General features: G+C 45.6%; 1 protein-coding gene across 1 annotated transcript in view; it reads right to left on the reverse strand.

The window, feature by feature from the left end:
- Window positions 1-10398: 10398 nt before the first annotated feature.
- EGLN3 (egl-9 family hypoxia inducible factor 3) overlaps window positions 10399-14745 on the reverse strand; it is a 28689-nt gene continuing 24342 nt past the window's right edge. The window contains exons 4-5 of the mRNA XM_065906530.1: window positions 12947-13020; window positions 10399-12084 (exon numbers count right to left, since the gene is read on the reverse strand). Of these exons, the coding sequence (XP_065762602.1) occupies window positions 12053-12084; window positions 12947-13020 (106 nt within the window). The 3' untranslated portion in view covers window positions 10399-12052. The remainder of the gene's footprint in view (window positions 12085-12946; window positions 13021-14745) is intronic.

Consider the following 14745-nt stretch of genomic DNA (forward strand, 5'->3'; position numbering starts at 1 on the left):
TAAGGGCTTAATAAAAGCTCTGTGACATTCTGTAGTCAGACCATGACTTAAAAGTTGGAGGACCTGAGCATGTCATTTTCTCTCTGTAAACACTCTAGAACCCTCAGCGCAATCCACCCCACATCACAATCCTCATCGTCATCATGACCGCCATTAACAGTCCAGCAGTTGTCTCAGATTCCAAGGCATTCGCTTCCATTGATATTGCATCACAGTTAACCACCGGTGAGAGCTTAATTAACCACGATGCCACTGCATTACCAGCATCCCATTTCCCATGGGCAAGGAGCTGAACACTGTACTCAAGCCCAGACAAATCCCCAAATACCATTTGTGTGTATGGTTGGAGAAGGGAGGGGGACATCTATTTACTGGGACTGCTCCCGGTATCAATTCTATCACAGTCAGACTCCAGGCACAGACAGAAACTATACGGGAATTTGAACATTTGAAACCATATATGGATGCTTCACACGAAGAACTATTTACAGGGAGTACACACTAAAAAAGAAAGAATACCCCAGGGCTGAGGAAGAATAGCCAAGCAAAGAACAAACTTTCCCAGGCTGAGATTCAGATCTCCTGCCAGAGGACAAGACTGCAGCCCATGGGTGGCAGAGAAGCTCGAGATGGCCGGGGCCAGAGCTGGTCCACAGTAGGTGAGCTGAGGCTGGCGTGGTGGTCAGGTATCGCGGGCAGAGCACACGGGCCGGGGACCAGCGATGCAACTGGCTGGAGTGCAAGGACCCCTGAGTGTCCTCCACTTAACACTGGCAACCACGGGGCGAGCAGAATTAGGAGCACCCTGCAAAGGGGCAGGCACCCCTTTCCTCCTGCCGTGTCCCTCCAGCACCTCAACTGACAAAGTTAGCATTGCTCCAGACGGCGAGGAGTCTGGCTCCATCATCGAGGCAGTGAAGGGCGGGATGGAACACACAGGCAGTTCATCAGTCACTGTCTTACTCGCTGTCCACCGCACCCCCTTTCCCTTCAGCCAGTGCCACAGCTGCAGGGGCCCTTTGCCTGGCCCTGACCCCTCATTCTCAGTGGGGCTGAGTCCCGGTCGTGCTGCCTGGGGTCTGTCCATCTTCATTACAGGCACAGGAAACCAAGGACGCAGCCCGGGGGAGGCCCAGACATCCGCCATGCGCATGCCTCTGAGACCTCCTCCGGCAGCGTTGACCCTAACCCTCCCTTGAGAGAGTGTCAACCACTCGAGTCCACTCTGGGTTGTGTTCGTTTTTGCGGCCTATTTCCCTAGTAGTTACTCCTGAAGGAGTGCCTCCGGGTGGCTCTCTCAGCATCCAAATCCAACAGAAATTTCCCTGTGCCTCCTGAAGGAAGCATTTGTCCTCTGGGCGCAGAAACCCTCCGACAGGAGGAGCCCAGCTCCACGGGGACGGGAAGCACCGTGGAAGTAGGTTAGAGGGAGTGGAGGCGGGCTTACAGAGGAGAAACTGAGGCACTCAGAGGGTGGGTAACTTACAGAGGTTGTACAGGTAGAAACAGCCGAACTGGGACTCCAAGCCAGGCCTGACTCCAAAGTCCATGCTGTTTTCCCCACACCACATTGCCCCTGACTGTCTGCCAGGCCGCTGTGAAATACTGGGGATGAATACACGGGCAGACCCCACCCCACCAGGGCCCTCGGCTTCTGAGTCACCTTCAACTCACAGACACACCAGGCCCGTGGTTAAGCCGGGCTGCTTACAGGACTCTCTGCCCACCTGTGCTGTTTTTTCACCCAGAAGCAGCCCCATTCCCCCACGAATGTCAAAACCAAGAGCCTCACCTCCGGAGCTAGACTCTCCTCTGATCTCAGAGCCGAGTGTTTCCGAGAATGGAAACACTACAGCAAGGACCAGAAGCGGGTCCTGACCTCGGGCAGTTGGACGACCACACTTCCTACCCTGTGGGTAGCAGACACTGCTGAGTCTGGCTGAATTGTGGTGACGGTGGTTTGGCAGGGGGAAGAAAGGCAGAACTGGTGACGAGTGGGGAGAAATCCGAGCTTCTCAGAGAGGATCTGCTGACCTTTCTGGACGCCTCCAAGCCCGAGTTCAGCTGCTTGTTCAGAGAAGGAGCCACAGCTGTGCAGGACTCAGGGCTTACAGGTGTTTAGGGGTCATTAACGCCGCTCCCTCTAGAGATGGTGGGCGTGGCTAACGCAGCCTCCAAAGACCTGTTGATGATGCCCTCCTGGCAGTGCAAGCTAATAGGAGCCGGAGAAACACGTGGCTGGGACCCACGGTAAAGGCAAGGGGATTCTTTGTGTGTGTGTGTGTTTAAGAAGCAGAATCTAATAGGAAAAGAAATGGTTGTGCTGCGGCTCTTCTCCTTGAAGATGAAACTTCATAATAATGTGACTTTCCTTTGTCCAGGTCATCCCCAAGACCAGGCTCCTTTGTGAGTCTAGAGACATGATCTGATCGGCCCAGCTTTATGTGCTAGGACAGGGTCAGCTCTTACTCATCCACTGCTTACCTCTTACCAATGAGGCAAGTGAGCTGGGAACCTGGCCCACCTCCGGGAACGTGGTAAAATGAGGAGAAGTACCTTCAGCTGCTCACCCAGCAGGAGGCTGCTTCCACAGGCCTCCTCCAAGCTCTGGGAGCCTGGCCTCGCCTCCTTCTCCCCGACTTCTCCCCTCCCAGTGCTTTCCCCCCGACTGATCCTAGGTCTTCCAACCCCTGCTCTCAGAGCCCTATGACTCTGATTCACAAGTCGGGACACACATAAAGAGGCCAGTCAACAGCCTATCACCATTTTGATATATTTTTTAAAGAGCAGGGCTTTCACCTTTTTGTGTCAATTAGAATTACTTTACTTGTCTTTCACAGAACCCGAAAGAGCGCGTATGACCGCTATGTGATTTGGAGGGGCCTGCCCTGCCCACATGCCCTTCTGAGAAGAACAGCTGGAAGCAGCCTGTAGGAACTGAAGGATTCTACCCTAGTTCCCCCAAGCATCAACAACGCTAGTGAACACCTGCCCCCAGAGCAGTCAATCCAGATTGCTGGTCTGGCCCCACAAGATGAGCTTTGCAAATCATATTCTCTCCTTGGGAACAAGAAAACTGAAAGCAGCTGGAAGTTTCCATGGGTGGGAAGTCATATAGCAGGAAAGCTATATAGCTAGGGTGTCAAGGAGCTCTTTAGCAGAGAGAAAGAGCAGAAGAGAGTTTCCTCACTCCTGGCTGCTCTCATGGCTTCTATGCTAGTCCAGTGAGCCTGCACCGTTCATGGCCTGCTCTTGGATGCCCATGACATTTCCCCTGGAACTTAGACCCCACTAGAGCACTACCTGGAGGATGAGCATGGGGGCCCTCAATCAGCAGCAGACCTTGGAACAAAATCCCGGCCTCCAGACCAAAACTGACAGATCTATCCTCAAAAGCATGGGTGGTTCTGAAAGTTCTTGACAGTTATGTGGCTGAGGCCCCACTCGTCAGAAGGGAGGTCTGCCCCATCAGACGCCAGCAGGCATGGGCTGGTTACCAGCTTAAGTCAGGGCAGTTGTGGCAGTTGGAGGAAGGCCATGGAGAATGGCTTCACACCCTTGCCTAAATGAAATGATGCCTTAAAAGCTCTCTATAAATTGTCAGGGTGGCATAGTTTTCAAATTGCTCCCATCCAGACTTGGCTCTGCAAGCCTCACTCCCTGCTCGATGGGGCCCGAGAAGAGTGGGGTGTGGCCCTTCAGAAAGACAAGGGAATCGCCCCTGGTCTGGCACACAAACCAAGTCCATAGGTGGAGCCAAAGTAGTCTCTTCAAATTCGGGTTGCTGTGCATTGACTTGAGTTAGCATGAGTCAGAATGTAGCCAGCAGAGAAGGAAGAAAATCTCTCTCTGAAGCTCTTGGGGGAGACTTTGTAGGTCCCTGTAAATAAAGAAATATAGTGCTACTGGCTACCTCCTGACTCGTGCTAACTCACGTTCTCTCTCTGGTGGCTCAGACAGTAGAGTTTGCTTGCAATGCAGGAGACTGGAGTTCAATCCCTGGGGCAGGAAGATTCCCCCGGAGAAGGGAATGGCAACCCACTCCATTATTCTTGCCTGGAGAATTCCATGGACAGAGGAGCCTGGCAAGCTACAGTCCGTGGGGTTCGCAGAGTCAGATTCAACTGAACGACTAACACACACACACACAGTGTGGTAGCTGTGATAAAAGGCACAGGCACACAGCCTCCAGTGGAGGAAGAGGGCCGCTCACTCCTTCATACAGCCCCCGAGAGCATTCAGGCTCTCTCAGTGATGTCCAAACATTTTTCCACACCTTCAGGCAACTTTTGTAAAAATAAGTACCCCCTGCATATTTGAAAGTTGATATCTGGTTTTCATCTTAAGCTTAAATCATTGCAAAGAAAAAATCTTCCAGTAAGTATTGACATTTTAAGTTAAAACTGTTCCATTACTCTCTTCCATGTAAAAATAAAACTAGACTGTGAAATAGCATGACTGGAAGGTGAGGTGGGGGAATACTAAGAGTGGAGATGCTCTTTAGGAAGCCAGGATCTAAATGACCCATCATTATCCATGCAGATGGGTGGGAGCAGACCACTCTAGGCAGAAGGAACAAGTGCAAAGGCCCTGAGGCAGAGGCAGACTTGACTTGTTTGAAAAACAGAAAAGTCCTGGTGTAGTGGATAGGCTACGAGGGGGAGATGGGGCTGGACCGTGGAGAACTCTGGATGCTGTTGTGTTGATCTGTTTTACCGCCCCCGCCCCCCACATTCCCTAGGTTTTGCCCCTCATTTGAGCCCCAGAAGCCTGACCAGACCTATGTCCCGCTATCAGTGGGCAGTTGACTGGTGACTTACAGATGTGCTTAGCCAAGGTACATTTCAGCAGCTCTGACGAGGGAAAAGCCAGAGGTGTGGTGTTAACTACCCAGCTCCCTTCTTGCAAGGTCCCATGAGCTGGCTGGGTTCCTGCAGTGAAGGTCCTGTCAGGAAGCCTCTCTGTTAGGGTTACTGTTTCCTCCCCTTTCCCGCCTACAAGTCTTAGAGTCTGGAGTGGTACCCCCTGCTTTGGAAGGCTGGGTACTGCACTCTCTCTTGTGGCTTCCCTACTTGCTCCCCACCTTGGTGAAAAGTCTTTTTACTTAACTCTCCTACAATTATCCTAATTGTAAGTGTTATCCATTTCCTTCCGGGACCCTGGTTGGTACTCCATGATTAAGTGGTTTTATTTTATTTGTTGTTTCTTCAATCCTCTGATAACTGTCTTTCTATCCTGTGAAGCTACATCACAGACCTTTTCTTTTTTTTTTTTAGCTTAGTTTCTAAGCGCCTATTACAGGGTTAGAAGAAAGGCATAGTGACTGTATACACAATGCACGGTAGGGCCAAGAGATGCTTGAGAGACAACCGGTCCATGGAGAACAAACTGCAGTTGGAGGCCATGAAGTTCAAGTCTGGGACAGCATTCCCATGCACAGCCCTCTCTGGGGAACGCAAACTCCATCGCCCTCCCCAGGTTCAAAACTTCCACTTCCCCTTAGTGTTAGTTGGAAAACTTTTAGCCAGAACCATATTTAGTCAAATCTGGGGAGGGGTCGGGTCAAAAGTCAAAAAGAAGAAAAAGAATGTATATATGCTTACGTAGTTAAGGTCACAGTTACTGCTAACATACTTGTCTGGGAAAGCCTGGGCCAGAGGGCTCAGGACAGGAAAACAAACTAAGCCAAATAAACCTTTCCCTTCGATTGGGTGGATCCTGGCTGCTTTCATTCATCTCAGTCCAAGAATCATCCTGTCAAGTCATGACGTGGTCACACTGTGGGAGCCTTAAGTGGCCACAAGGCCATTGGCAACTCAGTCCATGTTAATCACCACAAGTCACAGCTGTCTAGTTTTCTAAAGCGTGCTTCCTTCCTCAAGATCATGCTAATTTACTGACAGAAGGAAATCCACAGACAGCCCAGAAGGAGGTGTGAGAACAGGACCTGGGGCAGAGGGAAGTCTCCCTGCTATTAGAAAGTGAGCCAGGTGCCTAGCATCCCAAGTGGCAGGTCCAGGATGGGATGGGAGAAACCCTGGCACCCTACACGGTACCCCGATGTTCTGCTGTCCACTTCTGAGGAAGCCAGGAAAGGCCGAGAAGTGCAGGGGGCCCATGAAAATAAGAAGAAAGGATTAGAAGTTGGTTAAAAATAAAACTTATCAGATGAGAATTAGGTCCTGAGAATGTTATCTCTTCCCCCAGGAGGATGGAGAAAAAAACTGCATGTTAAGGAGAACACAGGCCACATGATGAATAAGCATAAAAATAGGAGGAAATGACCCAGCAAACGTGCCAGTCCTGCGGGAGGAGGGCTTTCCAGGAGGCGCTGACCTTCCAGGAGAGGTGGTCACCCTCCGGGGACACAGAAGAAACTGGCCAAGTGGCTGACTCTGGTGGAGAGAGACTTTTTTTCCCCTCTGTACTTTTTAAAAACTGATTGCTTCCTTTCCCCATCCCTGCCCCTGTCCCACATGCATTTGTTCCCTTTTCAGAAAAATATCGGTGTTTGGAAAACACTCTAGGGCAATTCCTATTTTTCAGCATTTTTATGGCAGGTAACCCTGTCCTCAGAGAATTTTTCAAAGTCCAGTTAGTAAACACTTAAACTGGGTGAGGATGAAGGAAGCTGGCAGCAAGCAGCCAAGCCTTGGCTGCTAGGAACCCACCTCCTCATGCCACCCCCAACCCTTCACCCCCCACAGCACCCCCTTATCCTCAACAGCTTTTCTGGGATTTGCCACCAAATTGGGCTTCTCCACAGCTCTTTTCAAAACCGGCCTACCACACACCCGCTGAAGTCCCATTACCAATGATACATGAAGTCCCGACTCTTCTACCGCTATGTCCGCCAGGCATTCATCATAAGGGATGTGCCGTGTTCCCTCAAGAAATAGGCACAAAACAAAGACTGCCTGTGAAATTAATTTTTAATAACCTAGTGCAAATAATGAATTTCATTCCACAGCTGCTCTTAAAATCTGTATGCAAAACTGCGACAATAAAGCACAACAGCCATTCCCTATCTGAGATGTTCCTCTAACTTTAAAAAAAGAATCACAAAATGGTCTTTATAAAATTTCTGAAAAATCTCAGCACTCAGGAGCACAAGCAGCAACTACTTCAAGGAAAGCTTTTCTAAGTACAATACTAAGTTTACCAAAGGTCAAACAAACAGGATTCAAGAAAGAAATCTGGTGCTTTTTTCAACACTCACAGTCTTTCAGGGTATTTAAATAGGCAAAAGTGCTGTGTTTTAAAGAAATGAAAATGACATCCTTCTACAAGCACCTCAAAAAGATTAGATAAGAGACTATCCAAGAGCTTCGGAGAATTAAAAATGTTTCTGAATTTCCACTCAATGTCACTTAGAGGGGATGATGAGAATTCCCTACGATGACGGAGCCTAGCCTAGCTTCCTGTCTTGATTTCCACGTATCAGAGAACTGTCAGTAATAGAACCACGCTGACATCTCAGCCTTAAGCCTAAACTGGAAAGTTAGGTATATTTAAAAAAAAAAAGGTTTCCTTTCCTCCCCTCAGAGGGCATCAACCTAGGGCCGTGAGGACAGCAGCCTGGACACTGTCCACATGTCCCCACACACTGCATGCACTGTGGCCTGCTGGGAGGCTTCCAAATTGTACCCTGCAAGTCCCAGTCTGTTTTCTCTTCCAGAAAGTCCACACTGCTTAACTCTGCCCTGTGGGGGATGGCATGCCCCACACAGCTCATACCCAGGGTTAGCCTGAGAGACCAATGTTGCCCATATTCCCAACTTCCCCCATGATCCTGGGAGGCATGCAGCGAAGATCCCATTGCAAAGACAAGGGAGAATTCATTATCTATGCCGTTGATGTTTTCTGCTCATGTGGCTTCTTCTGAATAACTGACATTCCTTTAGGATGCTGGGCATGAGAACCTTGTGGATAACCTGAGCCTCACGTGAAGCTATCAAGCAGCAGACATTTAAAGCTTCTTCTCCCCCTACTCCGCTCATTCCTGCTCTTTTGTCTGGCATCTCCACTGCAGGAAGGAGACACCGAAGACAGCGAGTCCTGAGGAGCTGGAAGTGCTGAGTGCAGTACTCCTTCACCCCATGTCATGTCACGTCATGTGTTAGTCGCTCAGTCGTGTCCTACTCTTGGCAACCCCTGGACTGCAGCCCCTGACAAACCACCCAACTGCTCTGAGACCGTTTGCTCATCTGAAGAGAGCAAGAGCTGACAGAGGCTGCAGAGAACAAACGTGTGAGCGCACGGAGCTCAGGCCTGGAGCAGAGCCGTTGGCGTAGGAGGCGTCATCTTACCAGCTGCACCACAGCGTGACTTGGACCTCTCTGACGTTGGCCTTGCAAATGTAAGAAAGATAAGCCATAGTAGGTCTGGGATCTCAAAGGACCTAACCTATCAACACAGGGATAGTAATATATTAAAAATCACTTTTGGACAGGAATAGACTGATCTGAAAGCAGATTGGATCTTAAATATACACTAGCATGTATCATTCAAGAGTTCAACTATAACCAGCTTCATCATGAAAAGAGCTATTTCCACTGTTTCTACAATAGTTTCCAACTGTCAGGCGAGTGTATGCTCCTCGGTTCTTTGTCTCATCACAACAAAAATTTGGAGTGACGAACATTGAAGCCCCCTCGGCGGGTCACAGCTCTTGGGTCTTGGACAGACCAGTGTTACGGCTCTTAAATAAATCAGTGTTACAGCTCTATTTTATTTAGATGATAGCAGGAAAATCCATCTTGGAGGTGTGAGGGCACGTCGATCCAAAGACGGGAAGAGAAGAGTGCCCCATCGTGCAGGAGAGAGAGAGAGAAGAGGGCTTTGGCTCCTCTTTTTATATGTTTCTCTGTCCCTGAGCCTGTCTTCTGTAAATTGGGCCAGCCAGGAGTGTTGTGTTTTACCTGAGGTTCTCACTCCGGTCCTCGGACCTTCCTTTGTTCTATTTTCACGGGCTTTTCCCTTCCAGGTCTTTGAGCCACCACCACTCTGGACTCCTTTTCCCTATTCTAACTACCTAACACAACCACCTCACTGCTGCGGCTGCTGCTGCTAAGTCCCTTCAGTTGTGTCTGACTCTGTGCGACCCCAAAGACGGCAGACCCCACCAGGCTCCCCTGTCCCTGGGGTTCTCCAGGCAAGAACACTGGAGTGGGTTGCCATTTCCTTCTCCACCTCATTAACCAGTATTCTTTTCATGCCCTTCAAAAGATTCAAGACTGAAGCTAAGTCAATTTTGTATTATTTTTATTTTAAATAACTTTACCAAGAACGTTCCTTGGGCTTGTCCTCATAGTTGATCAAATATAAAAGTACCTGTCATGTCCCAACCCCTATTTTATACAAACTGCTGACTCAGCATGGCACTTCCCATCACTGCTTCCTAAATCACAGGAAATTTCAAGACCGAGGGACTGAAAGAAAGTAGAAATGACCCAGCCTCTAAAAATCCTGAGTTATGTAAAGAAAAATAAAATCATATCTGAGTAGATAATTCATGATTCAGACAGCCCAGCAGCTAATTGGTATTAACTACTCTACTGAAGATCTACTTAATGCACTTAGGTAAGACTTTTTATTTCCATGAAATTGGATCTTTGGTTCAAAATTTAATCTCCTGCCAAAGACTCTGCACTATGTAGGTGACGTAACATGTCATTGCCAGGAATATAAAGAAATTGATCCGATTATTTGCTAAATAATGTTTCTTTATCAGGGCTAAGTCCTCCTCTAAGTGGGCTGTCAAAGAGAGGAGCAAAAAGCAGTCACTATTAGTTGTATTATCCAGGACTCCAATTCAGCCATGAAAAAAAATCAGTGCACTAAAAATTGATTGGATATACAGATTATTAGGTTATAGGACCTTTGTCTGGAAGGAACAAGCAAGGCCTATGAGGTCTGATCTTTTGGCAAGTAAAAATATTAACTAAAATGAAAGATATAAGACATAGTATTGGAATGATATGATATTCCTTCAGAATATTATCATTCTCATGACATTAATAATCATGGAAGAAAATTTACCTACCATTATAGGGAACATAAAATTCCTAATAAACAACTTTGTTTCTTTTTCTCTTGCTAAAATTTTTCAAAACTGTTCTGAAGGAGGAATGTAGTCTGTCCTGTCTAAAGCTATTCTTACGTTACTCCCATGGTCCCTGGACACAGAAGGGCAGAATCTTCCTCAGTCTTCAGATTCACTGTGGTCAATGACCTCTTCAAACAGGTAAACAGATAAGAAAGGACACTATGACCAAAGCTTTCTATAACCTTTAGCCTAAATTTACACGTCAACAACAAGAGAAAGGTGTGTGCACAAAAATGCTAGTGAGCCCTTCCTGCCCAAGATGGAGGAAATGAATCAAACCATTAAAACACTAAGGCAGGAGAATGAGTTTATTCAACAAGTATTTACTGAGCCCTTACTATATGCCAAGCACTATTTTATGTGCTAGGAATACATTCCATTGATTAAAAAATACAAAATCCCTGTCTTCATTGTGCTTATACTCTAGAGGAAGGATACCAGACAATGAATATAATAAATAATTTACATAGTAAGTAGAAGGTAATGAGTACTACAGGGGGAAAAAAAAATAGAGCAACTGTGAGAATGAAGACAAGTCTTATTTGGAAAATTTCCCAAACCGGACACACACAAAAATATGCTTCTTTCTTGGAAAGTCTATGTGCCTGTCAGTAACAAAAGAAAATATTTCTGGCCCCTTAATGTTCATGGGATTTTCAAGCAAGAAATTACAGGGGTTTTAAAAATATGAAAGTGGAATTGAAAACTATGCAGAGTAACTTTCATAAAAGAGGAGCTCCATACAGAATTTGTGAGGCATTGGAATCTGTGTTTACTGCTGGAGGATGTCCCACAATTCTAGCAAATTCCATGATTCTGGCCACACTGCCAACCACAGTAGATCTGGAGAGTCAAGTGTCAAAGAGACTACCAGGGTCAGAAAATGTGGAAGAACTCAAGTAGCTTTCCATGATTTTTTGTTTTATTTTCCATTACCTTGTTTAGAATACAGCCTAGTTTTTGTGATTTTCTTGTTTCATTAGAGAAGAGTGAGCTCACTAAAAAGGAAAACTGAAAAACAGGAATGCCTACATTTCCAACTCCATCTCCAATCTCAAACTGTTTAAAATGCACACGTTTATTGTATATCAGCAGACCCAGGTTTTTTGACACCATTATCAGAGGTTGTTGACTCTAAACTACCAGGAAGATTTTTTTCCCCTTTGATTTAAATTCAAATTTCATTTCAACAAAGCAACCAAAATAATTAATGAATTAGGTTCTCTATGTAAGAAGTGAAAATAGAAAATAAATGGTGTCATCTTTGATCAGAAAGTTGTATTTCAGCAAGATGGGGCAGAGGCAGTAAGTTCAGGTTACAGGACCAGGAAAAGGGAGTGTCTACCCACAGGATACTTAGAAATTGATTACTATAACAGCAGCCTGTTCTAGAGGTAATAATGACGTTAGGTTGTGATAATTCTCCAGAAACCCCAACATCCCAGGATTAGGAACATCTGGAAATTGTTCAGATGACACACATTTCTGTTTCCTGTGTTAAGGCTTCAGTGATGCCTCTCCGTGGCACCTGTCACCATTTTATTTCTTTGCAAACCTCCTCCTTTCAAATTAGAAAGTGTACATAAAGTGCAAGTAAGATTCAGTCCCTTGCCTGTGCTTTAAGATTCTTGCTCTGATAGCCAGGATTACCAAATCTAACAATTAAACCGCTGGCCACCTAGGTTGTCTGCATGTATTTCTGGAGTTAGCAAATGAGTTCATCTGGCAAAAAAAGAGTGTCTGAAGGTAGGTGCAGTCTTGGTAGGGAAATACACAGTACCATACACGAGACAGGGATCTGAATGATGCAAGCAGTGGGGCAAGGGGCTGGGGGTCCTTGTCACGGAGTCACTGAAGAAGAGGCCTTCTTTGGATCTCAACTCTTAAAGCAAATTCAGAAACTGTTACTAAAAGTGAATGAGGCCAGCGGATTTCAGAGCAGGGTCAGTCCTCAGTGAGGGCAGGTTCGGTTTTCCCTGGGTTGGGAACAGAAAAGAAAACAAAGAGGTTAAAGAGCCAGATATGATGAACTTCATGTCACAAACGTCACCCCTAAAACCTCCTGCAAATGCATCTCATAGAACATAGTTGAACAAAGGACCTCCTGATGGGGCTTAGAAAAATATATTTTCTTTGGTATTTGCTAGGGAGACTGTTCAAATAGGTCATGATGTTACATACATGTTTACTGTAGGATTTCTTAGGCTAATTTTTCTTGATTAATATGCCCATAAACACAGTGACTCTTCAAGAAAGAGATACTGTATGTAACAATTCCCACATTTGGGGACCAGGAATTTACCTTCTCACAAACTATTCATAACATGTCTTTCAATATAATGTATTTTGGGGAAATATGTCTTATAATATTGGTTGGAGGGGACAGGAAAGACATTAAGTCATATTCAGTTTATATTACATGAGCCTGGTTTTTATACTGAGAGTCACATTCCCATACCAATATAACAAATGAAGTGTGGTGGTTGCATTGTATTTCCTTTGTAATGTGCCAAAACCATGGGCAAAATTTAATGTTATATTTGAGGGGTGGGTGAATATTAATGATCAAAAGTTAACCATATCCCATCTATTACAAACTGTCCCACAGTAAGTGGGCATTCACAAGGGATGTTCTTTGCATTTTTTTTTCTGATTTTTTTCAGCAGAGCTAAGGCCAGGGTTTCAGAACTAAGTCTGTCATGATGTCATGTGTGTGTGTGTGTGTGTAGAGATACATAGCTGAGACTGAACAGAGTACATTAGCATATACATTAAAAACTTAAATAAAAGTTCTGGATTGACTTAAGCAAAAGTCACAGAAAATTATCAAACACATACTAGTTAAATTCCTGAATTTCTTTTTGGCTTCTGCCCTTTCTTCAGCATCAAAGTACCAAACAGTCATGGCGTATCTGTGAAAGATAAGCAGATATTAGAAAAGAGGTTTAAAAATATGACCAAAAAAAAAAAAAAAAACTATAAATTTCACATAACAGACATTTGTAAAGCCAACATTTAAAATTTTTCCTATTATCAGAAGTCCACCCCAATTTTAATTTAAAATAAACGTCTCTGGTTTCAAGTCTATTTAAATGTAATAAAACATGTAAGGAATTCCAAGTATGCACCACCCATTATCCTGGGCGGTGGGAATTCAAACCGCCCTGTGAATACAGCAGCCTCTTTCTCAAGGAGCTCAGGCTTTAGCAGGGAGGGGAAAGGCAATTGAACAAATAATATAACAGGTCCAGATGAACTACACAAGAAAGGGCTAGAAGCGAACCATTCATCGAGTCATTCAGCTAAAGCCTGAGGGACCTAAGCTGGTGGGGAGAGCACAGAGACGAGGACTGAAGCTTTGAAGAATAACTTATCGAACGACAGGACAGTTAAAAGTCTTGACTTTTTTCTTTAGTTTTGGACATTGAGGCAAAGAAGCAATGGGATATTGGTACTGTCAAGTTTTCTACTATGTCCCATTTATGGGATAGACTATACAGGAGTAATTTTATGTATGAGTTTCCAAAATGTTTTGTTTCATTATTAGTAGTAGTTACTGGAATTGCTATAGGACTTGAATTTTTCCAAACGCTTCCCGTCAACACGTGGTGCTAAGGTTTCTCCTGTGACCCTAGTCATAGAGGCACTGGGGAAGAACAAGGAAATTCTGCACAAATGACAAGGACCGATTACTGTACCCCATTAATAAGCCACAAACAGGCTTTGGTGGGAGAAATAGTTATCTGCTCACCTAGGGCACATCCCAATTTGATATTTCATAGGCAGCTCTGTGTGGGGTTCAGATCTGTCACTTCTGGAGGGGGACACATAAACCTTAAGCACTTAACACCTGTGATTTTAACTTAATTAGTCTTGTTAAGGTTTAGTCATTATCTTTTCTACCCAACCTTGCTCCTCCTTGCCCCCAACTGTTATTTCCACTTCAGGCTGCACCCCACAGTGCTCCAATACCATGTGGTTTTCAGCTTTGACCATAAAACAGACGCAAATTAGATAGAATCTGAAACTAAGATTATATCAAGAGTTTCTGGGCATCCCAGGTGGCATAGCGGGAAAGAATCCGCCTGCCAGTGCAGGAGATGTAAGAGATGCAGGTTCCATCCCTGGGTCGAGCGGATCTCCTAGAGAAGGAAATGGCAACCTATACCAGTACTCTTGCCTGGAAAATTCCATGGACAGAGGATCCTGGATGGTTACAGTCCATGGTGGCATCAGTTCAGTAGAGTTGCTCAGTCGTGTCTGACTCTTTGCGGCCCCATGAATTGCAGCATGCCAGGCCTCCCTGTCCATCACCAACTCCCAGAGTTTACTCAATCTCATGCCCATCGAGTCGGTGATGCCATCCAGCCATCTCATCCTCTGTCGTCCCCTTCTCCTCCTGCCCCCAACCCCTCCCAGCATCAGGGTCTTTTCCAATGAGTCAACTCTTTGCATGAAGTGGCATAGTTGGACATAAATGACTAAGCAAGCACACACAAGAATTTCTATATTAATAGTAAACAATACTAAATTGTTCAGTTACTCTGAAAAATCTTCCCATGCGTGATCTAATGAAAGGAGTCTGAAAAATCCAATTGTTGGGACATGTTGGATACAGTAAACCCAATCCAATTTTA

This window comes from Muntiacus reevesi, chromosome 15 (assembly GCF_963930625.1).
Source record: "Muntiacus reevesi chromosome 15, mMunRee1.1, whole genome shotgun sequence".
Taxonomy (NCBI): Eukaryota; Metazoa; Chordata; class Mammalia; order Artiodactyla; family Cervidae; genus Muntiacus; species Muntiacus reevesi.